We start from the raw sequence: 27641 nt of genomic DNA, 5'->3' as shown, positions 1-27641 counted from the left end.
AAAAATGTCATGCCGTTTCTAAGTAGCTCCAGACCTACTCCTATCTTGCAATCACTGCAGTCAGTTTAGTTCCTGGTTTGACGTCACAAACACGCCCTGCGTTCGGCCAACCACTCCCCCGTTTCTCCAGCCACTCCTGCGTTTTTGCCTGGCACGCCTGCGTTTTTTAGCACACTCCCTGAAAATGCTCAGTTACCACCCAGAAACACCCACTTCCTGTCAATCACTCACCGATCAGTAGAGCGACTGAAAAGCGTCGCTCGGCCGTGTGTAAAATTGCATTGTTTTGTGTGAAATAACTTAGCTCGTGCGCCCTGCGGCCCATACGCATGCGCAGAACAGCCGATTTCTAGCCTGATCGCAATGCTGCAGCGATCAACTCGGAATGACCACCTTAGTGTGTACCGAATCCGCTCATCACTAGTGTGTACACAGCTTAAGTCTGCTCCATAATGTATTAATTTAAATGGGTCAAATATTTCAGCAGACTTTGCAGATCAGGCTTATTTATTTTACGTTATGTAATCCGTATTGAAGGGTATTGTTATTATTCATATACTGTATGTTTACTTAATATGTAAATTTAATTGCATGAATTAATTTGCAGCCTTTGCCAGAGAGGAAGATGGAGCTGCACTAATGCTATATGTTATGGCACATGTGCAATCTATGGAAACGGTCATTATATCACATTTGATGAAAAATTTTATGACTTTGATGGGAATTGTGAATTTGTGGCTGCCCAGGTAAGAGACTTTGGATATTATACTACTAATATTACTATTACCAACACTGATGTCAAACTTCTGTATACTGTACTATGTTTAATGTTCATCTATTACTATAGGGCTGATTGATTCTGTGCAAAGAAAAACCAGCAAGTAACAGTGTATTTGAAACAAACCATGGTGCAAATACATTTATTGTTTTTATATGCAGGTAAATACTGCCTGCTTTGCTTGTAGCCCACAAATGCCGAACTGCTTTATGCGTATATGGGGGTGCTACCATGCTGAGACTTGTAGTTGCACACAGAAAAAAGAGAGAAAATGCACACTCTAAATCAGGGATGGGGAACCTTCGGCCTTCCAGCTGTTGTTGAACTACACATCCCAGCATGCCCTGCAACAGTTTTAGCATGGCCAAATAGCAAAACTGTAGCAAGGCATGCTGGTATGTGTAGTTCAGCAACAGCTGGAGGGCCGAAGGTTCCCCATCCCTGCTCTAAATACTAACCACTGCTAAGCAGAATAATGGTAATAAACTCTGCAATATAAGATAGAGTAAATTTGAGGTGCTTAGAATAATTTTGGCCAGGTGACCTCATCTGGTGGGTCCCTAACACTAAGGTTCAAGTCCAGGGCAGGACCCCTCAGGCCACCACAAGCCAACCACCCCAAGGTATCACACGAGTGTTAAAAAGTGTTACATTTGTAATACATTTACATGAACATAATATTGCACTGCAAGATGTTTTTTTTTGTTTACCATTTTATTGATTGAAAAAAACTCTCAAAAATTTCCAATCATCTAGAAGACCATACCACACTAATTTTTCAGTTTCTGGAAGAATTATAGTATTGCAGAAAGAGTAGATAAGTGCTAAATGATAGTTCCCATTAAATTGCCTAATTTTAAATTACCTAAGTGCACAAATCTATTTGGATCTGGTATAGTAAAGACAATTGATTTAAAGCTATACCAGAAGACACACCACACTGACATATCAGCAACCACGGCTAACCAACTTTCCGATGAATTTTCTGACCTGATGCGATTGCTGGTCACACACATTCTTACAGTTAATTGCTGTGGCTACTGGATTTATTTATTTGAAAACGTGCAGAAGAGATGACAAAATGAAGCCCCATTTTGATACTTTCAGAGATAGTTTTCTATAGTGATTTGTTGGCAATGTGATCATTCTGGGGACACATGCTGCAAATGTAGGTCTAAAATGAGCTCCCAAAAATCAAGGCTAAGGCATGGTGTCCCCTTGTCTCTGGGTTCATATTCTACATCCATGTGCTACTGTTCCACCCCTCTAAGGCAGACTGCCATCTTGCCCTATAGGCATGTGCTTCTTGAACAGAGCAGATAGGCTAAAGGTGTTTACACATTAGACGACTTGCAAATGATGCAATGTCATCAACGATTTCCCTTGAACTCCCTGGAACTCCCGGACAAACGATATAGTGCATACACAATGTGCAATCTTACAAAAGATGTCGTCAGTGGCCACATCCAGGAGTATGCAGTCATTAACAATATTTACAAATCTTCCTGCCTGTTTAAAAAATCAGAAGAAGTGACCAACAAGCAGCAGAACATACATTGGCATCTACACTGGACGATTCAAAAGATCTGTCGTTCCAACATCCAAATTGTTTAAAATGTTGTCTAATGTGTACCCAGCTTTACACACGTGTATTGCAGAAATGTGCTGTGCGGAGTGGTAGATGATCATAAATAGAGGCTGGGCCATTGATATCACAGCATCTTAACAGACTGCAGTTTTAGCTTTTTACCTGTATATTAGGACTTTGGTATAAATATGCATTTCCTTTTTATAACCAAGAGGTCCCTTTTAACAGAGCAACAGATTAACAGTAACTAATATTACTTATCTTCATGTTTTATATTTGAAAATTATGATTTGGGGGTTTAGTGAATATTTAAAATATCTGATTTCTAGAATTGTATTCATTGTGTATCTGAATCCATTACTTTTGACATTTGGAATTTTTCAAGTGAAAAATCAATTTCATACCATGCAACAAGGCTTTAGTGGTTCTTTACAAAATTGTATCTTTTGCTAGTTCAAGGTGACGCTGTATTTAACAACATGGCTTTAGAAGGAAAAATAAAAATTCACTCTATTTACAGTAAGTAAATATTTTCATGGAGATGAAAGGCAAATTCAGTATGTTTTGTTACATGTCTTAAAATAAGTACATGTGATAAATACATTATTTACAGTAAAAGATATGGTCAATATTAAGCAATATCTGAGAGTAAAATATTTATTTTGAACAGGTGAAACAGGGTGGATGTGATGTAAAACCTTCAGGTGCTGTGTTCTAAAAGCACTAAGGGGCTGATTAAGTTTTGCTGTAGACACGTCTGCAACTCTATACTAATGGTAGTAAAAGCCTATCCCCTGTGTACAAGCCTGCGTAATGTGCAAGGACTGGGTCACCCACATTATGGGGCTGCAGTTGCAGTCACAACCATCCTGTTTTGTGCGTCTTTAGGTGCAACCATCGGTACACAGTCAAAATGTGCACCAGCCCCATGCTGAGAGCAGATTCTCTGTCAGACTATGGCCTCCAATGTAAGCATCCAGTTATGCGACACAAAGCCGTAACTAGACATTAGACAGGTACCCTGTGCCAGAAAGAGAACTGGTGCCCCACATCTAAAATAGAGACAGTACATGCCAAAAATATAGGGGCGTGGCCACAGAATAGTACTCGTTTGCATTACACCACACAGGAGTGTCCGTTATTCATATTATACCACACGGTAGTGCCTGTTATTCACATTGCACCGCACAGTGGAGCCCCTTATACACAACAGGAAACATCGACTCCCTGAATGCCTTTGGGGCTGCGCAGGATGGCACCATGTTTTAGGCATACGAGATCGCAGCTGCACACCAAGACATGCCCTGAAAAATTGTCACGTCACAACTTCATTTTTTTAAAACACTCCCTGTTACCTCCCCCAAATGGTCTCTTCACGTCAATCACTCTGTGATTCCTCACTGCAAGCAGCATTGCAAAGGTACCTTGGTGTGTGCACACTGAGGCCCGATGCTTGCACAGTCTACCGATAATCACTCATTTGCGACATTATCAAAGTTACAGCAGAATCTGAATGAGGTCCAATAACCCTTAGAGGGTTCTAAATATGTTGAGATCTGCACAACATAAACAACGCAAATTATTATTTGCTGTTTATAACCAAAATTATTGTGCAATCAATGTTATTGGTACATACAGCTGATAGACTGTAATGTGTGTGATAGTTCAAAAGAAAATAACTGTGATACAGTATGATGTCATTGAGTAAATTAAAGAACAGCGATTTCACTTATCATTTAATTGCAGGATTACTGTGGTCCTAACCATTCTGATGGCAACTTTAGTATCATCACAGAGAACATTCCGTGCGGAACCACTGGCGTTACCTGTTCAAAGTCCATCAAAGTTTTTCTTGGGGTATGTATTTTATGCCTTTAATATTCTCTCATGCTATAATTGTTTGGAGGACTCTTAATAGAATAATACAGGTAAGTGTGATGTTGTCATTAACGATGCCTGTCATTTCTTAGTGTGAGATCAGGAATTTTCTTAAGGGGAGAAATGCAAAATCTGTTGCTAAGTGACCCATGTGTAATAAAAAGATCAAGCCGCTTTTCCAAATATAACACGGGGGATCTAATGTAATAGTCTAAGACAGGGGTGGGGAACCTCAGGCCCGCGGGCCGTATAAGGCCCGCAAAGCCACTTGATCCGGCCCTCCCAGGCTCACCTAACCGCTGAGATTTTTTGTTACTAGCGGGCGCCCGGCTTCTTCCCCTCAGCAGCAGCCGGAGTTAGGAGCTCACTCCTGAGCTCCGGCTTCCGGCTTTGGCAGTGTGCGGTGCTATGGGAGAGATGTCATGACGTCTCTCCCACAGTTCTGAGGAGCGGGCAGCCAGGCAGAGGGCAAGGGTCCGGAAACAGTAGCGGGGCTGGTGAGTATTGTGTTTTTTCTTTCTTTTAATGTGTGTGTGTGTGTGTGTGTGTGTGTGTGTAAGCGGCGCTACTAGGGGTCATATCTAATGGGGGCATATCTACTGGAGGCAGGCTAATTTTTAAGTTGATAATTTTTGTATGGCCCCCAAAGGATTTTATAAATATCCAAATGGCCCTTGGTAGAAAAAAGGTTCCCCACCCCTGGTCTAAGAGATGCAGGCGGGGGCACAATTCCAGTGTGGCTGACTGTATTTTCAAACCAGCAGTAAGTTAAAAAGCAAAATCATACGAATTTTGCCTTTTAAATTATTGCTTCTTTTAAAATAAGGGGCATACAGTACGGGAGGTGGTTGATAGTTAAAAGGTTAAAAGTCAATAGGCCAACAGTAAAAAGGTCGACCGGGTCGACACGTGTTTTAGAGTCTTTTCATGCTTTTACGTTTGCCTCATTTACTATCCATGTCACAACTATTACCTCAAGTAACAGTGCCACCGAGCCCGAAGCTTGGCGAGGGGACCCATTCCAACAAATTTGGGTAAAAAAATGTTAAAATCACACAATCACACAATTTTTTTGACAAGCAACCGTTTGGTGTAGACCTAATGACTGTCTATAATGTCTAACTTTTGTACCACACCCATACAGTACTTGCCAGATTGGCTTCCATCTTGCAGACTAATTGCTCCCTTCTTTTATTATGGAGAACTGAAAAGAGTACAAGCTCTTCTGTATAGCCCAATGCCACTACAAGCTTCAGTTATTACCCATGAACTTACCTCATCCAATGACAGATCGCATTGTAATTGAATTTGCAGCTCACTCTGTGATGTTGACTGTCGCTGGATGTTGATGCTGCTAATTCTTTTGTACATGCTTACGTGTATGGCACAGCCCTCGCAATAGGCAGAGAGAGAGAGAGAGAGAGAGAGAGAGATTAAAATTACTACATTAAGGGAAGTTATGACTGTATGTACATTAACATAGTTGATTTTAACATAACTGTATAAATTACACCAAGTTGACATGAAGTAAATAACTATACCATAACAAATCATTTATTTTATATGCAAACTATGGGCCGGATGCAGACAAACATTTTTTTAAAGGGGCAATCACTTACAAGGCAAAACGGTCAAGTTCGGCCGGCATCCCGCATGGCCGCTGAACCTGGGCATCGTTACATCCGGCCTCATATGTTATATGTACTGTAGATATTTTGTTGTAGTGCTAAGTCATCTAGAATGTCAGGGTGACTGTATAAAAACATTCAATAACATATGTGCTTCTATGGATGTATTTTTACATATTTCAGAGCACGGTACTGAAGTTAGCAGAAAAACACTTAGAGGAAACTGTAGGGCAGGGTGGAAAACGTGTGCAGTATTTGACACGAGAAGTCGGCGTTTACCTGGTCATTGAAGCAAGCAATGGTATTCTACTGATCTGGGACAGAAAAACCACAATATTCATCAAGGTGTCACCTGAATACAAGGTAAGAAGAGGTCATTCAGCATTACATGGGGCTTTGGAATATAACCTTTGTTTATCTAGAGCAGGGGTGGGGAACCTTCGGCACTCCAGCTGTTGTTGAACTACACATACCAGCATGCCTTGCTACAGTTTTGCTATTTGGCCATGCAAAAACTGTTGCAGGGCATGCTGGGATGTGTAGTTCAACAACAGCTGGAGGGATGAAGGTTCCCCACCCCTGATCTAGAGTGTGTAAAAAAAGGCTTGTAACCCTTCCCTAGAATACTGTAGTTTGCCAGGCTAGAACTGTCACCAGATCCTAAATACACAAAATGTTACGAAGTACAAAGGTGACAAAATTAGATCATTACAGACAACCTCCTAGATTTATATAAATACATACATTCCGACTATTAATGGTCCAACATCTCAGCCTTTGATTTAACCGATGTTTCAACAAGAACATAATTATTATTATTTTTAAATAAGATCATGTTGGATAATTTTTCAATCCTAAAAAAATGACAACTTCTGAGTGTTTTTTGGAAATAATACAGTATTAGCCAGTTACGTGGTTAAGGGCATGTTTAAAGTCTGGGAGTCTTGATGCAAGTCTGAGTGGAAGGCAATTTCTGAGGTTGGCAGCGGTATTCACAATAAAGCTACACAGAATACTACATGGGATCATGAATAGTTTCATAAACACATAATTCTAAATATGTTTTGACTAAAGTGCCAAAGAGTAAATACATCACTTACATAGAACTTAAAGGCCCATACACATTAGACGATGTCGCTCTGTGAGCGACATCATCTAATGTTTCCCCCTCCCGGACCGGCCGGCCGGCGGCCGACTATACACACTGAGCGATATGACCGCTCATATCGCTAAGTGACGTCACGCCTCCGCCAGCCCTGCATGAAGGTCGTGGACGACAGTCCACATCCTTCATGCATGCCCTACCGACAGCGACGATCGTTGCCGACCCGCGGGGCCGCGCATCGGTCGCCACTGGCGGCATACACCCTTGACGATAAAATGAGCGACGACGCTCAAGGAGGGGGAAAATGAGCGACGTCGCTCATTTTATCGTTAAGTGTGTTCGGACCTTAAGTCAGTTCAGCCCAAAGCTAAATTTTTATTGTTTAAAAAAGACCAAACAAAACAATTCTATGATATATGTGCTTTTGCATTCAAATGCATATTAAACTTTAAGCACATTTGTGCCTGAAATCATCTGTAACGTGTGGATATTCTGTACAATATTCTGTGGCATGTACTGTACGTTAACAATTTTTGTCTACATTCCTTTTCCTCCAGGGTAAATTGTGCGGTTTGTGTGGAAACTTTGATGATAATTCACAAAATGACTTAACAACCAGCCACATGTTACAAGTCACTGATGTATTGGAGTTCGGAAACAGCTGGAAGGTTGACCCTACCTGTCCTGACGCAACAGATGTGGTGAATCCCTGCAGTCAGAACCCGCATCGCCAGTCCTGGTCTGAGAAGCAGTGCGGCTTAATCAAAAGCCAAGTTTTCAAAGTCTGCCACAGCAAGGTAAACAGATAAGATTTAGACCATTCAGAATTCAAATGAATAACAGTTTCAACCAAGGTTTGGCAATCATACAGCTAGACACAGAGATATACACAACTAACACCAATCATATAGATTAGAGAATTTATACTGTTGAAACAAATCTTCTCATTATGTCTATAAAGGGGTTGGTGCTGAAATGCCAGCAGGTGGCATGCCTGCTGTCAGAGTAGCGGCCACGGCATCCTGCTGTTTAGAATGCCGATAGGGGTCGGGAAGCATGCTACCCCTTAGCCCCTAACCCTAACTCTCCCTTACCACAGCCTAAACCGAATCCTCCCCCTCCCTGCAGACTAACCTTCACCTGTGGTGCCTTAATCTAACCCCTCCTCCTGCAGCCTAACCCTAACCCTCCCTTACCACAGCCTAAACTGAATCCTACCCCTCCCCGCAGACTAACCCTAACCTTCCCCTGTGGTGCTTTAATCTAATCCCTCCTCCTGCAGCCTAACCCTAACCCTCTCAGGGGTGTCTAAACATAATTCCCTCTCCCCGCAGCCTAAACCTAACCTCCCTTTCCCGCAGCCTAACCCCATAATCCTCCCCTGCACAGCCTAAACCTTAACCCACCCTATACTGCAGGCTAACCCCATAACCCTCCCCCCCGCAGTCTAAACCTACCACCCCCCGCGACTTACCTCTCAGACATCCCGGCTGTCACATGATCAGGATCTCGGCCATCCTATTCCGGATGCCAATGTCCGTATTCTGATCAGTGTCGGGATTCCGATGTCGGCCTTATGACAGCCGGGATCCCAACCATTGGGATCCTTACCAGATCCCCTATAAAGAATGTTGATTGACCAAGGACAGTCCAGTAAAGGGTCATTCAATGTCTTCCAACTACTTAAACAGGTGGGAATGGTTGTATTGACTCCCTTGGAGCTAACAGCTTTTGGTGGTGTGACAGAGGGACATACACAGGGTGACAGAAGGACATACACAGCTTGACAGTGGCGTGTATACAGGATCACAGAGGGTCATATATGCATGGTGAAAGAGGGACTTACGTGGGGTGACAGAGGGACATACACAGAGTGAAAGTAGCGCATACACACAGGGTGACAGAGTAAAATATACACGGGCATATACATGGAGTAACAGAGGGACATACATGTTGGGTGACAGTGGCACATACCTAGGGTGATCGAGGTGTATACACAGGCCCTGCTCATCTATCCCTTTAATAGGATTAACTAATCCTTGGTGCACCTAGGCACAGCAGAGAAGGCTAGATGAGCGAGGCTCCATCTGTACACGGGGTGACAGTTGCGCATACACTGGGGTGACATATATATGGTCATGCACAGGGTGACAATGCATGTTCCCCTTGTCCACCCCCAAAACCTTATTTTGCCAACAACATGGATGGCCTCCTTCAGGTAGAAGCGGCTGTCTCGACCATAAATGGGGTCTCATCCTGTCACTCCTAGGACTTATTTTTTATCCTGTGGACAGTGCAGAAACCGGCCGTTGCTGCTGTTTTCTTGGCTGCACGGGGTCCTATCCTTTGACATAGGAGTGTGTGCAGGGCTGGCTACGATTTCCTTCTCTTCAAGAAGAAGGCCGTTCCGCACATGTGCAGATGAGTTTGGGGCTCCAAAAAGCTGCTGAATGTTCGGCGGCCTTCTAGGTCCCCTCTAGTTGGAATGCAACGATCTGAAGCAACATGGTGGTGCTTGCTGCTGCTGCTCCTCTATAAAACAAAAAAGCCATTCCTGGATCCGCCACTGGGTCAGAGTTTTGGGAAGGATGTCATGGTTGAGGGTCCGGGTTAACCCAGTGGTTCCCAAACTTTCTTGAATCACAGCACCCTTCAGTATGTTCAGTTTTTCAAAGCACCCCTAGTCCAAAAGTTTCTTATTGATAAGTTAAAAAAAGTATATTAAATTAGTAAATTGTGCCTACCTGTCACACTTGGGTTCAGTTATGTGGTGGTGGACCTGCTGTAACTCTCCACATATTTTATGATTGGCAGTCACCAGCGCTTGTTTTGCCTGCAGCTTTGACCATAAATAATTTGTTTTAGTCCTGGAACTGAGATCTGGATCTGAGGTACCCCTGCAAGAGCCTTGCGGCACCCCAGGTTGTCTAGACACACAGTTTTGGAACCACTGGGTTAGCCAATGCTTCTATAACTGTTATGCATTGTCCTTTTATGAGAGATTTGTCTGTGTTTTCATTATTCAGCATAGATATACCTACAACTAGTACAGGAGCAACATGGCAGCTCATAGACACAACACAGCAAATTAAACTCCTAGTAGTCAGCATTAAATTATGAATTATTATTTTTTATATAAATGACTTAACATCTCTTAAAGATGTAAAGTAAATGCTTTCTAAGCCACAGTACTGTTACTGATGTTTATGTCCATACAAATCAGCTGAGACCTGAGTGTGAACTTGTTTTTAGGTGGACCCAAAGCCATTTTACGAAGCGTGTGTAAATGATGCCTGCTCATGTGACAGTGGTGGAGACTGTGAATGTTTCTGTACTGCGGTTGCAGCCTACGCTCAGGAATGCACCAAAAAAGAAGCTTGTGTCTACTGGAGAACACCTGATATTTGCCGTGAGTAAAGCATTATTACTGGCTACAGAGTTAAACTATGAGCCTAACCTTGAAGGAAAGTTTAATTTTAATGATATTTACATTTTTTATTTCATGATCCAAATATTATAACATTATGACCTTTACTAGGCATGTCAGGAATTCAGTTCATTCTTCTTCAGCATTTCTTGTAAAGAACATGTTAAGCTGTGATGGTCCACTTAAACATGGGAAAGTATTTGCTAGAGATACAGGTGGTCATTCCGAGTTGATCGCAAGCTGCTTTCGTTCGCTGCGCAGCAATTAGGCCAAAAAAATCGGCACTTCTGCGCATGCGTATGCGGCGCAATGCGCACGTGCTTCGTACTTTTACAACGAATGATGTAGTTTCACACAAGGTCTAGCGAAGCATTTCAGTCGCACTGCTGGCCGCACAGTGATTGACAGGAAGAGGACGTTTCTGGGTGTCAACTGACCGTTTTCAGGGAGTGTTCGAAAAAACGCAGGCATGCCAGGAAAAACGCAGGCATGCCAGGAAAAACGCAGACATGGCTGGGCGAACGCAGGGCATGTTCGTGACATCAAAACAGGAACTGAATAGTCTAAAGTCATCACAAGCGCTGAGTAGGTCTGAAGCTACTCTGAAACTGCACAAAATTATTTTGTAGCCGCTCTGCGATCCTTTTGCTTGCACTTCGGCTAAGCTAAAATACACTCCCAGTGGGAGGCGGCATAGCGTTTGCACGGCTGCTAAAAACTGCTAGCGAGCGAACAACTCGCAATGACCCCCACAATACGTACTGTTACTTATCCTTTGTTTGAAAGTGCTAAATAAATTATTATTTTCCCCAAAAGAATTATAGCAAATATTACACTGAACCTTTGGTAAAAGTACTGTGTATATTTAGTATTATTAGCCAAATGGATAAAGTGAACTTTGTGTTATATCTATCTATCTATCTATCTATCTATCTATCTATCTATCTATCTATCTATCTATCTATATATATATAGTCAAAAGAAGGCGGCACTCGGGAGAAAAAGATGCAGACACCAATAGTAACTATCGATAATTATTGCTGGTGTCTGCGTGTGTCTTGGCCGTGGGACCCCTTGGAGGGCACCGGGTAAGGTTATAAACCGAGGTATTGCAGTGTTGCCTTTGTGACTATATATATATATATATATATATATATATGGTGGAGTCAGAACAAGCAAATGTTCAAGACGGACACGGCACTCCAGGACTCAGTATTAATGAATTTTAATGTCCCAGCTTAGTCAACAACCTGCATCACTCCCGGTCCGGGGTACAAACATCCACAAGTACCAGTGATGCAGTATGCAAAACATAACATCAAAGTACAAGCATGTTAAATACGTATGCTTGTACTTTGATGTTATGTTTCTGACTCCACCACGTATTTATGCTTGGACAAGGGCACACAGGCGGTTGGATACTACTAGGAGTGGCGGATTATCCAGATATTATATATATATATATATATATATATATATATATAATGTAATATTCGAGTTACCAGTCCATCAAAATGATGGAGCAACATAACAGTAATGTCAGCATTGGTGGCTGTGTGTACCCGAACAGAGCAACACTAGAATTGCTCCATCAGGCGCCATCTGGTGGCCGCTGGCATGCAAAACGCTTGAATTCTCCCCATGGAGATGTGGAGCAGAATTAGTCTGTTATTATATTGGATATATATTTATTTACCTTAATTATCTCTATATTATTATTTTTCATATTGAATGGCATACAACAAACCAGTACAGCACTATTAGCAAATTTGCAGTAATTTACAGTCACACAACTATCATGAATAAAACAGGCCACAAGAATAATAAGGGTGGATACAACAAGACCGCTTCATAGAATTCCAGATACTGTACCTCCAAAAAAAAATCTATTTATTGTTCTAATTCAGTAAGGAGGTCTATAGAAATTCTCTGGACCTCTGATGAGAAGCCATAATCAATTATACTGTCTTGGGGATATATCCTACAAATATTGTTTGATATTTACATCTTGTTAGCCCTGAAATTGGTGTTTAAAAAGCAAAATACGTAGGTTATTACTATTATTCATACTAGCAAAACATTTGATCTGATTTAAACCCCAATTCTTTATCCAAATGCATTTGGACTATTTGAAAGTTGTAATATGACGTCAATACTCTTACAACAATGGCCCTCGTTCCGAGTTGATCGCTAGCTGCTTTAGTTCGCAGCGCAGCAATCAGGTAAAAAAACGGCAATTCTGTGCATGCGTATGGGGCGCGTCGTACTTTCACAAAAACCGATGCAGTTTTACACAAGCTCTAGCGACGCTTTTCAGTCGCACTGTTGGCCGCAGAGTGATTGACAGGAAGTGGGTGTTTCTGGGTGGTTACTGACCGTTTTCGGGGAGTGCGTGTAAAAACGCAGGCGTGCCAGATAAAAACGCAGGAGTGGCTGGAAAAACGTAGGCGTGGCTGACCGAACGCAGGGCGTGTTTGTGACGTCAAAACAGGAACTAAATAGTCTGAAGTGATCGCAAGGTAGGAGTAGGTCTCGAGCTACTCTGAAGCAGCACAATCTTTCTTTGTAGCAGCGCTGCGATCCTTTCATTCGCACCTCTGCTAAGCTAAGATACACTCCCAGAGGGTGGCGGCTTAGTGTTTGCACGGCTGCTAAAAGCAGCTAGCGAGCGAACAACTCGGAATGAGGGCCATTATACTGTGACCATATTCTGAACATTTAAAATATTTAGACATTTTTAATCTGTTATTCTATGTTTTACAGTGCATTAGGATGTAGCATCATCTTAATGTACAATTCATGGTTAGTGCAAGTCTAATTAACCAATATTAATTAGCCATCTATAAGCATGTGAATTGTAGAAATATATGCTGCTGAACTGTTTACAGAAAACATTTTTTTTTTACTTTAGCCATATTTTGTGACTACTACAATCCGAAGGATGAGTGCGAGTGGCATTATCACCCATGTGGTAATCACAACATACAGACATGCCGATCTATCAATAATGTCTATACTAATGTCACCATCACTTATCTGGAAGGTAAGTGCTCCAGAACAGCCATAAATGATATTCTGTATCCCATAATAGGTCACCACATCATTGGCACATGCCGAATAAAACTTGGTGCAACTACTTGAACAACACAGAGGGGGTCATTCCGAGATGATCGTAGCTGTGCTACGATCATTCACACTGACATGCGGGGGGACGCCCAGCACAGGGCTATCCCGCCCCGCATGTCAGTGCCGCCCCCCCCCCCCCCCTGCAGAAGTGCAAAGGCATCGCACAACGGCAATGCCTTTGCACTTCAAGAGTAGCTCCCGACCAGCGCAGCTTTAGCGCGCTGGCCGGGAGCTAATAATCACTCCCCGGCCCGCAGCGGCTGCGTGTGAGCCGTTCCGAACCCCCCGCCCCCCCCTGCCCAGCGACCGCCTCTGCCTCAATCAGGCAGAGGCGATCGTAGCGGCCGGTGCATGCGCAGTTCTGACCCGATTGCACCGCTGCGATAAACTGCAGTGTGCGATCGGGTCAGAATAACCCCCAGAGATCTGATTTTTGCAGACAAAATGTAACATATTATATCGCTGTATCAAACACAAAGCACAGAAAGATTTATGTAACATTACAATTGTGTCTTCAGTGCTACAAGAGCGCATAGTAGTGATATACATTGATACATTACTTAAATCTCTGCTCAGATTGTACTTCTATTCAATAGACTTACATTTTCACAACATGACATACAGGATGAAGCTTATCCCAACTCACAAATTAAATATGTATCTTTTTAAGGCTGCTACCCAACTTGCCCAAAAGATAAACCTATTTTTGATGAGTCAAAGAAGATATGTGTGACCAAGGAGGAATGCGGTTGTTACATTAATAACACATACTATGAGATTGGTGATAAGGTGCCTTCTCATGAGGAATGTTACACATGGTAAGAATTATGATTTTGTGCATAATTTAAAGTGAGTCTCTATAAATGTTTATGCATATGGCACAATACACATCCTTATGTTAAAACAATAAACTTATATCCTGTTTTTTTATGTGACGTTCTGAGACTGCAATCTTGTGTAATGATTTGTTCGCACAATGCAATCGCTATTAGTTTGTAAAGGCATCAAAAGGTTTACCTGTGTTTAATTTATGATTTTTTGTCTCATTTTAGTGTATGTTCAGCAGAATCAAAACTGGACTGTTACTATAATCAATCAGGTACATTTAGCATTTAGTTATGCAGAAAAGGACTTTTTTATATTGGTTCTGTGTTTTCTCTTCTATGGTGAGCATAATTATACTATAACCACATGGAGTAAACTGTATACACATGTTGTACCATAATCTGATACCAGTGTTTATACTAGCAGCACCCTGCACTTTTCACTTTCCTGCCTGGGATGTCACTCTCTGCTGTGGTGCTTTTAGCACAGTCTGATCTGTATCTCAGACACAGACCAGTGTCTCAGATACAGACCAAAAGGTGCTACAAGCACCAAAATAAAGAGCAACACCCAGGGCCAGTGCTAGGGTGTTTGGCTCCCCCCTGCAAACTATACATTTGCACCCTCCCATAATTTACAAAGGGATGGCGCGCATTAAAAAAGGGGTGTGGTCTCACAAGGAATGATGTGGCCACATAATAGTACCCCCATTTCAAATTAAGCCACAAAGTAGCACAATCTTATTCACATTACACCGCCGCTTATACACATAATATCCACAGCTGTAGTGCCGCTTATACATAACGCCCCCAGCAGTAGAGCCGCTGATACAAAACGCTCCCAGTAGTAGCGCCACTGATACATAACGCTCCCAGTAGTAGCGCCACTGATACATAATGCTCCCAGTAGTAGCGCCGCTGATGCATAACGCTCCCAGCAGTAGCGCCGCTGATACATAATGCTCCCAGTAGTAGCGCCACTGGCGCCACTGATACATAACACTCCCAGTAGTAGCGCCACTAATACATTACACTCCCAGTAGTAGCGCCACTAATACATGACGCCCCCAGTAGTAGTGCCACTAATACATGACGCCCCCAGTAGTAGCGCCACTAATACATGACGCCCCCAGTAGTAGCGCCACTAATACATTACACTCCCAGTAGTAGCGCCACTAATACATGACGCCCCCAGTAGTAGTGCCACTGATACATAACACTCCCAGTAGTAGCGCCGCTGATACATAACACTCCCAGTAGTAGCGCCGTTAATGCATAACACTCCCAGCAGTACAGCCACTGATACATAACACTCCCAGTAGTAGCGCCACTGATACATAACACTCCCAGTAGTAGCGCCACTAATACATGACGCCCCCAGTAGTAGTGCCACTGATACATAACACTCCCAGTAGTAGCGCCGCTGATACATAACACTCCCAGCCCAGTAGTAGCGCCACTGATACTTAACAGTCCCAGTAGTAGCGCCACTAATACATGACGCCCCCAGTAGTAGTGCCACTGATACAAAACGCTCCCAGTAGTAGCGCCACTGATACATAACGCTCCCAGTAGTAGCGCCACTGATACATAACGCTTCCAGTAGTAGCGCCACTGATACATAACACTCCCAGTAGTAGCGCCGCTGATACATAATACTCCCAGTAGTAGCGCCACTGATGCATAATGCTCCCAGTAGTAGCGCCACTGATATATAACACTCCCAGTAGTAGCGCCACTGATGCATAACGCTCCCAGTAGTAGCCCCGCTGATACATAACACTCCCAGTAGTAGCGCCGCTGATACATAACACTCCCAGTAGTAGCGCCACTAATACATGACGCCCCCAGTAGTAGCGCCACTAATACATGACGCCCCCAGTAGTAGTGCCACTGATACAAAACGCTCCCAGTAGTAGCGCCACTGATACATAACGCTCCCAGTAGTAGCGCCACTGATACATAACGCTCCCAGTAGTAGCGCCGCTGATGCATAACGCTCCCAGCAGTAGCGCCGCTGATGCATAACGCTCCCAGTAGTAGCGCCACTAATACATTACACTCCCAGTAGTAGCGCCACTGATGCATAACGCTCCCAGTAGTAGCGCCACTAATACATTACACTCCCAGTAGTAGTGCCACTGATACATAACACTCCCAGTAGTAGCGCCGCTGATACATAACACTCCCAGTAGTAGCGCCACTAATACATTACATTCCCAGTAGTAGCGCCACTAATACATGACGCCCCCAGTAGTAGCGCCGCTGATACATTACACTCCCAGTAGTAGTGCCACTGATACATAACACTCCCAGTAGTAGCGCCGCTGATACATAACACTCCCAGTAGTAGCGCCACTAATACATTACATTCCCAGTAGTAGCGCCACTGATACATAACACTCCCAGTAGTAGCGCCGCTGACACATAACACTCCCAGTAGTAGCGCCACTGATGCATAACGCTCCCAGTAGTAGCGCCGCTGATACATAACACTCCCAGTAGTAGCGCCACTGATGCATAACGCTCCCAGTAGTAGCGCCGCTGATACATAACGCCCCCAGTAGTAGCGCCACTGATACATAACACTCCCAGTAGTAGCGCCACTGATGCATAATGCTCCCAGTAGTAGCGCCACTGATACATAACACTCCCAGTAGTAGCGCCGCTGATACATAACACTCCCAGTAGTAGCGCCACTAATACATTACACTCCCAGTAGTAGCGCCACTAATACATGACGCCCCCAGTAGTAGCGCCACTGATACATAACACTCCCAGTAGTAGCGCCACTGATGCATAATGCTCCCAGTAGTAGCGCCACTGATACATAACACTCCCAGTAGTAGCGCCGCTGATACATAACACTCCCAGTAGTAGCGCCGCTGATACATAACACTCCCAGTAGTAGCGCTGCTGATACATAACACTCCCAGTAGTAGCGCCGCTGATACATAACACTCCCAGTAGTAGCGCCGCTGATAGATTACACTCCCAGTAGTAGCGCCACTAATACATGACGCCCCCAGTAGTGGCGCCGCTGATACATAACGCTCCCAGTAGTAGCGCCACTAATACATTACACTCCCAGTAGTAGCGCCACTAATACATGACGCCCCCAGTAGTAGCGCCACTAATACATAATGTACCCAGTAATTGCACCACCTATACATAATGCCCCCCGCAGTAGTATTGCTGATACATAATGTCCCCAGCAATAGTGCCACTGATACATAACGCCCCTAGCAGTAGCGCCGCTTATACATAATGTCCACAGCAGTAACGCAGCTTGCAGTAACGCAACTTACACATAACATCCCAGCAGTATAGTATTATGCCTCCCAAGCCCGCACCCCCCCCCACACAAACACACATGCATACTCAGAAACACATACACACACACACACACACACACACACACACACACACACACACACACACACACATCCTCACTCTCTCCATCCACTTACCTGCTGTATCACAGTCTGGCTGGCTGGATCTGGAGCAGCATATCCTCCTCTAGACTACTGCAGTCTTGTTGTCCCATGTAGCCCCGCCCTCTCAGTCCATGTAGCTTCGCGCTCTCAGTCTGTGTATCTCCGCCGACTTTTTAATGCCTGAGGCTGTGTTGAAAGTGGGGGAGAGAGAGAGGATTCTTCCTGCTGCCGGTGCCACTGTAGTGTGAAAGGCGCAGCAGCCGGCATCAGCTGGGGACCTCAGCACAGGGATGCAGAGTGGGGAGCACCTCTCCAGCCTGGCGCCTCCCTGCTCTACATCCATTTGCTGGGTGGGTAGCGCAGGCCTGGCGACATCCCAGGCAGCAAAGAGAAACTTCACGGATTTTGAAAAGTGCAGGTGCTAGAATGAACACTATGATATCACACAGCATAAACGAGGAACAAGGGAGTTACATACTGTACTGTAATGCCAGATTCTGATTTGGAAATAAAGCAGAAAAAAAAAAAAAAAGCAAGCAATTTTGTATTTGGAACAAACCATCTTGCAATGGAAGGGGGCAATGCAAGGGGTGCAAATACATTTATATTTTTTCTGTGCTGGGTTAATATACTGGCTCCTTTTGCATCACACAGATTTTTTTTTTTTACACTGGAATTTTGATTTTAATTTGGACACATCCCACCCAAATCAAAATATCTCTGCATGTTACATCTGCCCGTAATATGGTTTTACCCAAGTGCACAGTCATTTTGTTTTCATTTTTGGCTTTACATCCAAATCAATTTCAGGAACAAAGATAGTCGCTAAACAGTGAAAATGACAAGGTCTTTCGGGATAGCTGCAGCAATAAGTAAAATGCATTTTGTTTTACTATGGCATTACACTGCAGATCTTTTCAAAAGTACAATCATAGCCAGATTAAGGGGGGGATGCAGGGCATACTCTACCCCGGGGCCCCCTGTGTCAGGGCCTCCCCGGCCAGAGCACATTGATACCACTTGCTTTCCTTCTTAATGCGAGAACCAGAATGCGAGCAGGACACTATGCAGTGCAGGCAGAGACATATCATGTTTCATGAGCTACAGACTGAGCTTTCTGACCAGAGGAGAGATAGGAGGGTGGAGAGAGCTGTAAGCGACACAGCGATCCCAGCTTCTCCTCCTCCCTGCCTGGGTGTCTGAGTCTTGTGTAAACTTTTATGCAACTAAACCACTTGGGTCTAGAGATAGAGACACACACAGAGAGTCCTCCTGAGTCCTATCCCAGTGTGTAAGTAGTACAGAGGCTGCTGCTATTCTTGCATGTGGACAAGATAAATTATTTTATTTTTCTATGTGTATTTTAAGGTTGGAGATACTGTATAAACAATACCCAGGCATTTTTAAACTATTAGTAATTAAAACAAAATGTGATCCTGCACTGCCCTATGCACTGCAGCCACACTCTGCAGGAGTACACCTGTATAAACCCCAATTAGACAATGAGCAAATAAGCAGAGTGGTCGGTGCTGTACATTAAAGTGAAGCTGTTTTCTCTTAAATCAAGTTTGTCCCTGAAAACACACTTTCTTGTAACACCTAGAAACGTTTCCCATATGGCAGAAACTTACATTAAGGTTCTGACCCGCAGACCTTGAAAGGCATCTTTATAAACAAGTTTTAATAAGAAGAGTAAAATGTAGCGTCCTTGACTCTTTGACAAAGGGGATTGCTATCCCGGAAACGCGTCAGAGCTAGCCGTTATCGTGAATTTGTAACCAGCTGCTTGTTACAACTGCCGGTGAGAGAGGACGTGTGCTGCTGCCATTTATCATCGAGTCTGTGTCTGCAGCCAGGCAGTGCCGCACATAAGATCCAGCGTCTTCACACACTTGCTTCACTCTGGCTGTTACATTGTACCTGTGAACTTAGTGTTTGTTACATTTGACTCTTCTTATTAAAACTTGGTTTTGGAGCCAGCCTGTGTCCGGATGTATATGGAGGATTAAAGAAACTGCTATGTGAATGCGAGACAGGATTTTAATGTAAGTGTCTGCTGCATACCTTTTAAATGCTGGTGGGTTTAAAGAAGGGAAGATAAAGATAACTTTAAAGGTCTGCGGGTCAGAACTTTAATGTAAGTTTCTGCCATATGGGAAAGGTTTCCAGGTTTTACAAGAAAGTGTGTTTTTCGGGGACAAGCCTGATTTAAGAGAAAACAGCTTCACTTTAATGTACAACGCCGACCATTCTGCTTATTTGCTCATTATTATTATTATTATTATCCTTTATTTATATGGCGCGCCACAAGGGTTCCGCAGCGCCCAATTACAGAGTACATAAACAAATAATCAAACAGAAAAACAGCAACTTACAGTTGATGTCAGTATAGGACAAGTACAGGGTAAATAAACATAGTTACATCAGCAGATGACACTGGAATAAGTATCAGGTGGCACAAGACTGCTGGATTTGGTGCAGGTGAAGATTATTAAAGTAAGAAAGGATAAGCACATGAGGGAAGAGGGCCCTGTTCGTGAGAGCTTACATTCTGAAGGGGAGGGGTAAACAGATAGGGGTGACACAGATGGGGTACATTGATAGCATAGAACAGAGGGTTAGGATGAGATTTGGCTGGGTTTGGTGAAGAAGTGGGTCTTGAGAACCCGTTTGAAGTTTTGTAGAGAGGTGGAGAGTCTGAGGGGGAGAGGTAGGGAATTCCTGAGAATTGGTGCAGCACGTAAAAAATCTTGGAGGTAGGAGTGGGAGGAAGTAATCCGTAGGCAGGAGAGTCGGCGTGCATTAGCAGAGCGAAGAAGACGGGTGGGAGTGTAAAGGGAGATAAGGTCAGAGATGTAGATGGGAGAGGAGTGGGTGAGGGCTTTGTAAGCGAGTGTGAGAAGCTTGAAATGGATTCTGAAAGGGAAGGGGAGCCAGTGAAGGTCTAGTAAGAGAGGAGAGGTGGATGTAGTGCGTTTGGTGAGGAAGATGAGATGGGCAGCAGCATTGAGGATAGATTGTAGTGGAGAGAGGTATTTGTCAGGAATGCCAGTCATTATTATTAAACTATTAGTTTAAAACTAATATATAGCATAGTTTTAAATATAATATACACAATATATCCCTCCCACCGTGACCCATTACCGAAGGTGCAAAACGCTTTCTACCTGGACTTCCTTCTTAATTTATGATTGCAAACACCTGTGTTGAAACACCTTTCTTATCAATTAAATAGTTCAAGACAGGTGACATCGATCATATATTAAGATCGAAGTCCAGGTAGAGAGCATTTTGTCCCTCCTGAAATGAGACATGTTGGGAGGTACGCACAATCTAATATACATCCCTCACTTTCCACCGGGCCCCCATGTCTTTTTTTTTTTTTTATTCTTTATTTTCGTATGCTTAAACAGAGTGGCTAAACAATACAATAAGAAAAAGGACAAGCGGTCAGGAAAACCAACGTCCAGCAAAAAACATATTTTTAGAATAAAGAACAAGAACAATAAAAAATAAAACATTGGCAACAAAGTATCAAATGTGGGGGGGAGGGGGAAAAGGAAGGGGTGGGGGGGGGAGGGGAGAACCACGGTGTAATTAAAGCACAGTACTTATTTCGAAAACAGTTAGCTTAAGAAAGAAGGGCAAAGGAGAGAAGAAAAAAAAGAAAAGATGGAGGAGAATAGGAGAGATAGCCGATGCCCATGGGCCTGCGGATGGAGCTAAGAATAAGAGGGGGGAGGCGGCGGTCTACGTTCAGCAACGAGCCAAGGGGTCCAGACCTGCTCAAAAATGTGACCCCAATCATGGAGATAATATGTAATCCTCTCCATTGATGCAATATGCCAGATTTTGGCTTTAAGGGATGGGAGAGAGGGGGAGAGGGATTTTTCCAATTGAGAGCAATCAGCAATTTCGCCGCAGTTAGAATGTGTGTAGTCAGTTTTTGGGAGAATTTATCAAGCATCGGGGGAGGGTAACACAGTAAAAAGATCCAGGGGTCTTCCAGCATGGGAGATTCCAGAAGGGACTTCAGGAGGAAATGGACTAGATTCCAGAAGGAAACAATGATTGGGCAGGTCCACCATATATGAAGCATAGTGCCTCTACATCTGCAGTTCCACCAGCAGTTAGGGGAGGAAGATGGAAAGAGTTTATTGAGTCTATCAGGGGTATAGTACCAATGGTAGTAAATCTTGTAAGCCATCTCTTTGAAAGCAGTAGCAATAGAGCACTTAGCTATCCCCAGTCTCATGTCCTCCCAGCCCTCGCTCTCCGGGGGAGACCTAAGATCACGCTCCCAAGCAAGTTTGTGGGACCAGGAAGAGGGAAGGGAAGAATCTAATAGGAGGGAGTAAAGGTGGGAAATTAAGCCTTTGGAGAGGTGGGAGTTTTTACATAAACTTTCAAAGGGGGTAAGGTTACGAAGCAAAGCAGAGGAGGGCAAGGAACCTAAAAAGTGATGAATTTGTAGGAATTTAAAGGGATTAAGTGTGTGCGAAGGGGTCCTCTGTAGGAGATCCGATAGGGACAACCATTGACCTCGATCTGCAAAATCAATCGGGAATTTGAAGCCCAGCAGTGTCCATGCACGGGACCTTGTAATCGAGAATCCAGGAGGAAACATAGGGTTCTGCCAGATAGGGGTCAAGGGTGAGGGAGTGGTGGTAAGACCCATCTTCAGAGTGTGAGAGTCCCAAATTCTAAGTTTAAATTTAATAGTGGGGAGTAGTTTGGATGTTGGGGGCCGGGAGGTAGAGGGCAAACCCCACAGGGGGGTCAGGTCTGGAAGGTTCACATAGGCTGATTCGATATCCAACCAGGATACGGACCCAGGAGGAGCATAAGAGGTGACAATATGGGAGAAATGGGAGGCTAGGTAATAGAGTTTGATATCAGGAAGACCCTACCGCCAGCGGAGGTCGGTATTTTCAGAGTGTTGGCAGCGATGTGGGGGGCAGGCCCCCCTGTCTTAAGTGCCCCCCAGGCCACAAGGCTTAATCCGGCCCTGATTACAATGCAACTATTTATTACCGATTTTATTTGAAACATATGATTCTACAATATACATCTCGTAGGCAGTGTTGAAAATAATACTGATATGGGATAAAAAGCTATAATTACAAAGAACAAAAAAATCAATTACTTTCGCTTTAACATACTGTAACTAAATGAACAAGTTATATTTTAACTGCCAACAAAGCAGAACTAAAGGGAACTAGTGATGATAAAATGAAAGCATAATATGTACCTCTCATAATATACTGTAAATGTAATCCAGAAATACCGCAATGCCAGAAAAAAGAGGATTTTTAACCTACATACAGTAGGTCATGGGTAGTACTAAAATATAAGTGCGAAACTAGAAATATTAAATTATTGTATATGTCCAAATTGAAGCAAAAAAAAAAAATGAATAAAAGAAATCTTACATGGCTTTTTTCCCCTTAAATAGTTTTCCCGATCTAAGAAAACCAACCACTTATTCATAAAAACGTTATTTATATTTGTTTCATTTTTTATATTTTATTTTTTGTTACAAAAAATGTATTTATAGTATAATTTCACTGTAACTAGAATTATGGGTGACATTTACAGTTTTGTTATGTTAGACATAAACATTAGTGAAACAATTTGGGTATCAGGACATTGGTAGTCATTCCGACTTGATCGCCAGCTGCATTCGTTCGCTGTGTAGCGATGAGGGAAAAAAAGGCACTTCTGCGCATGCGCATGCGACGTACTATTACAACGGCCGATGTAGTTTCACACAGGGTCTAGCGAAGCATTTCAGTCGCACTGCTGACCGCAGAGTGATTGACATGAAGTGGGCGTTTCTGAGTGTCAACTGACCGTTTTCAGGGAGTGTTCGTAAAAACACAGTCGTGCCAGGAAAAACGCAGGGCGTGTTTGTGACGTCAAAACAGGAACTGATCAGTCTGAAGTGTTCGCAAGCGCTGAGTAGGTATTGAGCTACTCTAAAACTGCACAAAAAAACTTTGCTGCCGCTCTGTGATCCTTTCGTTCGCACTTCTGCCAAGCTAAAATACACTCCCAGTGGGAGGCGGCATAGCGTTTGCACGGCTGCTATATAGCAACTGAACCCCTGGACAGCAGCTAGAATTACTTGGCAGACAAGGGACTGTCCCAGGGAAAGGTGTGAGTAAATGAAATAATTCTCATATCTTATACTTTACATTTAACAATTAACACATGAAAATACATCAAGTGGCCATTCTCTATGTCTGTGCATTAATCCACCATGTTCTGCAGTTGAATGTCTTTGTCTGCAAGTTTCTGCACTTTTTTTAGAGATACTGTAAAACAGAGAAGCACCTCTATCCCATACAGTACATCTTTGAAAATAAAGAGTCAGAGGGGGGAATTCAATTGTTTGAAAAGTAGATTGGGTGTCTATTTTTTCCTGTCTATTAGATAAGAAAAAAACAGACACCCAACTGACTTTTCACACAATTGAATACCCCCCATTGAATCTACTTGCACTCATACTGTGAAATTTCAGTAAGTGGTGCTACCATGATTTGTTCACCAGAAAAGTGACATACAGTAAGTTACAACCCAAAGTGTTTTATTTATTGTCTCTTTCATTGTAGATTGTGCCTGTCCCCCTTCAGGTGTCTGTTCCACTACAATACCCACAACCACAGCCACCACTACTGTCACCACTGCTCCGACAACCACCAGTCTGACCACAACAGGTAATACGTCCACAGATTCTTCAAGCTGTGTTTCCTATAGATTCTGTCACTGTAATAGCATCAAAATATGACCTTTAGAGACATTTTTACCCATGTCATGCTATGCAAACCCCCTCTTTTATTCATATATCAGTAAAATTGTGTTTGGCAAAATAAAAGTAGTTTGTCAAAATGTAAAAATTAATTTTTTTTTACAATTAACATTAACTATTTTTTTTTTACATATATACAGCTTAATTTTATAGTCCATTATCATATATTCTCTGGGGGAGATAATTATTACAATTGAGCAAGACACTATAGTAATCCTTTTATTATAATATGCAAACTATACTCATCATCACCACTACAAGAAACACAAGCAATTCGTAATTGGTTCAATATGCACAAATATTACATAAAAAGTAAACTTTCAGCAAAATCAGAAAATCACAACAATATATGGTAGAATAAAAGTAATGTGAGAGAAAGCTTCATCAATAATTAGAAAATAAAGTTTATGGAAGATCCATCATGAAATATGTTCCTACAGTCAACCACATTTGTATTCTTTCACCTGACTGTCAGGAACCAAATTTACCTTACTTCACTCAGGAGTCTATTCATGAAGCAGTGACAAGTATGGAAAAGTGAACCAGTGGAGAAGTTGCCCATGGCAGCCAATCAGTATTAAGGTTACATTTATAATTTGCATATTATACAACTGTACGGAGCAGCTGATTGGTTGCCATGGGCAACTTCTCCACAGGCTCACTGCTCCACTCTTTTCACTGCTTCATGAATAGACCCCTTAAGAATGTTGTGAACTATCACTTGCCAACAATGAGTTTCCATTTAGTACATAAACAACATGCTATACACATGTGTAAGTATCACTCTAACTAGGAAGAAAGGGCTTAAATCAAAGTCCCTAAATTGTCGGAGTACTCCATAAACTCACTCCTAGCAATTTAAACCAGAGAGACAGGGACTACCAAAACCATGGAAAAATTATTTGAATCTCTGTAAGATACAAGGGGTGTGGTTCATATGGTCGACAGTGTCTAAGTCAACCATGTTTGGGTCGACCACTAATGGTCGACAGTAACTAGGTCGACAGGGATGCTAGGTCGACAGGGTCTCTAGGTCGACATGGTCTAGGTCGACAGGTCAAAAGGTCGACATGTGTTTTTAATGGGGGGGTTTGTGTCGTTTTCTCCGTACAGTGACCGGGAACCCCAATTAGTGCACCGTGTCCCCTTGCATGGCTCGCTTCGCTCGCCATGCTTCGGGCCAGGTTACTATTCCCAATCAGAGTCCGTGTGGATCGATAAGTATGAAAAAGTTCAAAAAAAGAAAAAAATGTGAAGAACTCATGTCAACCTTTTGACCAAGAACATGTTGACCTAGAGACCCTGTCGACCTTGACACCATGTCGACCTAGTTACTGTCGACCAATAGTGGTCAACCTAAACATTGTCGACCTAGTTACTGTCGACCTAGAGACCGGATCCCGATACAAGTGACCTTCCATCAGACAGTGACCTGTAGATTTCACTTGCCCCTCTCATCCTCCCTGGGTCATTACACCTGCAATAATTTGGGTTCCTATTTACAGACAGTTGCCTATGAGAAACACTATTTGGTCTATTTATGAAGCAGAGAAACAGCCAAATCTCTGCCAAAACCACATGAGAAACCCTCTACCTTAAGAAGAGGTTAACCCAGATTTCTCCAGTGTTAACCTACTTTGCGCAGCATTGTGGTATATACAGCTCTGTGTGAGCCCCATAAATAAAATGTATACATATTCACACATACTGTACATATATAATTTAGTCATTTTGAGAAATGTATTTGTCCATGTAAACGCTGATCCTTTTTAAGTACACATTAACACAATCTCAGTAATTGTGTGTTTATAGTTTTTTGCTGATTTGTAATTTGCTTCAAAATATTTATACTCATAAACCAATCCTTCTAATTTCAGTCAGCAGCACAGTCTCTTTGACTTCAACAACCCAACAATCTTCAAGTAAGTACTTGCTACTCCTTAGGCCTATACACACTAGGAGATTTTCATTTCAAAAGACTTTGACAACATCTCTGAAAGATATATCTTTCACCTAAAGTAATGCATACACACTGAGCTATTTTCCCAAAGAGCAAGTGATTTTCAGGGGGCGAAATACTTTGCTGAAAATCTTTCATTAGAAAGGCTATTTACATAATAGGCTGGGTTTGAATTCCAAGGGTGGGAACATGGGTGATTCCGAGTTGGTCGCTCGCTAGCTGCTTTTAGCAGCATTGCACACGCTAAGCCGCCGCCCTCTGGGAGTGTATCTTAGCTTAGCAGAATTGCGAACGAAAGATTCGCAGAATAGCGAAAATAAATTTCTTAGCAGTTTCTGAGTAGCTCCAGACCTACTCACAAATAACGATCAGCTCAGGCCGTTTCGTTGCTGGTTTGATGTCACACACACGCCCAGCGTCCGGCCAGCCACTCCCCCGTTTCTCCAGACACTCCCGCGTTTTTCCCTGGCACGCCTGCGTTTTTCCGCACACTCCCAGAAAATGGCCAGTTTCCGCCCAGAAACACCCACTTCCTGTCAATCACACAACGATCACTTCAACGATGAAAAATTTTCATTCAGGCGTGAGTAAATCTATTAAGTTTTGTGGTAAAATACTAACCGCATGCGCACTGCGAACCATGCGCATGCACATTTTTGCCTTAATCGCTCTGTTGCGAAAATCGACAACGAGCGAACAACTCGGAATGACCTCCATGGGCCATTGTAAAAGGGGGACTGCTGTCGTAATGTGTAAAAAGGGGGACTGCTGCCGTAATGTGTGTAAAAAGGGGGACTGCTGTCGTAATGTGTAAAGAGTGGGACTGCTGCCGTAATGTGTGTAAAAAGGGGGACTGCTGCCGTAATGTGTGTAAAAAGGGGGAGTGGTGCCGTAATGTGTAAAAAGGGGACTGCTGCCACATGCATAAATGGGGACTCTGCTTGCAATTTATATATCATGCTTATATTATACTTAAACATTGGTGGGCCGTGGTGCCAGTAATATATACATTGCCGGCCTGTGCCAGCAATGTATATATTACTGGCTTATTATATTGATCATTGGTGTTCAGTGGTGGC

At 43.0% G+C, this 27641-nt stretch overlaps 1 protein-coding gene across 1 annotated transcript in view; it reads left to right on the top strand.

Moving 5' to 3' along the window:
* Positions 1-27641, top strand: part of MUC2 (mucin 2, oligomeric mucus/gel-forming) — a 166536-nt gene that overhangs the window by 28116 nt on the left and 110779 nt on the right. Inside the window, exons 20-29 of the mRNA XM_063944190.1 lie at positions 608-746; positions 4113-4223; positions 6056-6235; positions 7535-7774; positions 10230-10386; positions 13316-13447; positions 14201-14348; positions 14583-14629; positions 24406-24510; positions 26480-26524. Of these exons, the coding sequence (XP_063800260.1) occupies positions 608-746; positions 4113-4223; positions 6056-6235; positions 7535-7774; positions 10230-10386; positions 13316-13447; positions 14201-14348; positions 14583-14629; positions 24406-24510; positions 26480-26524 (1304 nt within the window). The remainder of the gene's footprint in view (positions 1-607; positions 747-4112; positions 4224-6055; positions 6236-7534; positions 7775-10229; positions 10387-13315; positions 13448-14200; positions 14349-14582; positions 14630-24405; positions 24511-26479; positions 26525-27641) is intronic.

Source organism: Pseudophryne corroboree, chromosome 11 (assembly GCF_028390025.1).
Source record: "Pseudophryne corroboree isolate aPseCor3 chromosome 11, aPseCor3.hap2, whole genome shotgun sequence".
Lineage (NCBI taxonomy): Eukaryota > Metazoa > Chordata > Amphibia > Anura > Myobatrachidae > Pseudophryne > Pseudophryne corroboree.
Note: the sequence above shows the minus strand (reverse complement) of the source record. Positions and strands in the feature narration are given on the sequence as shown.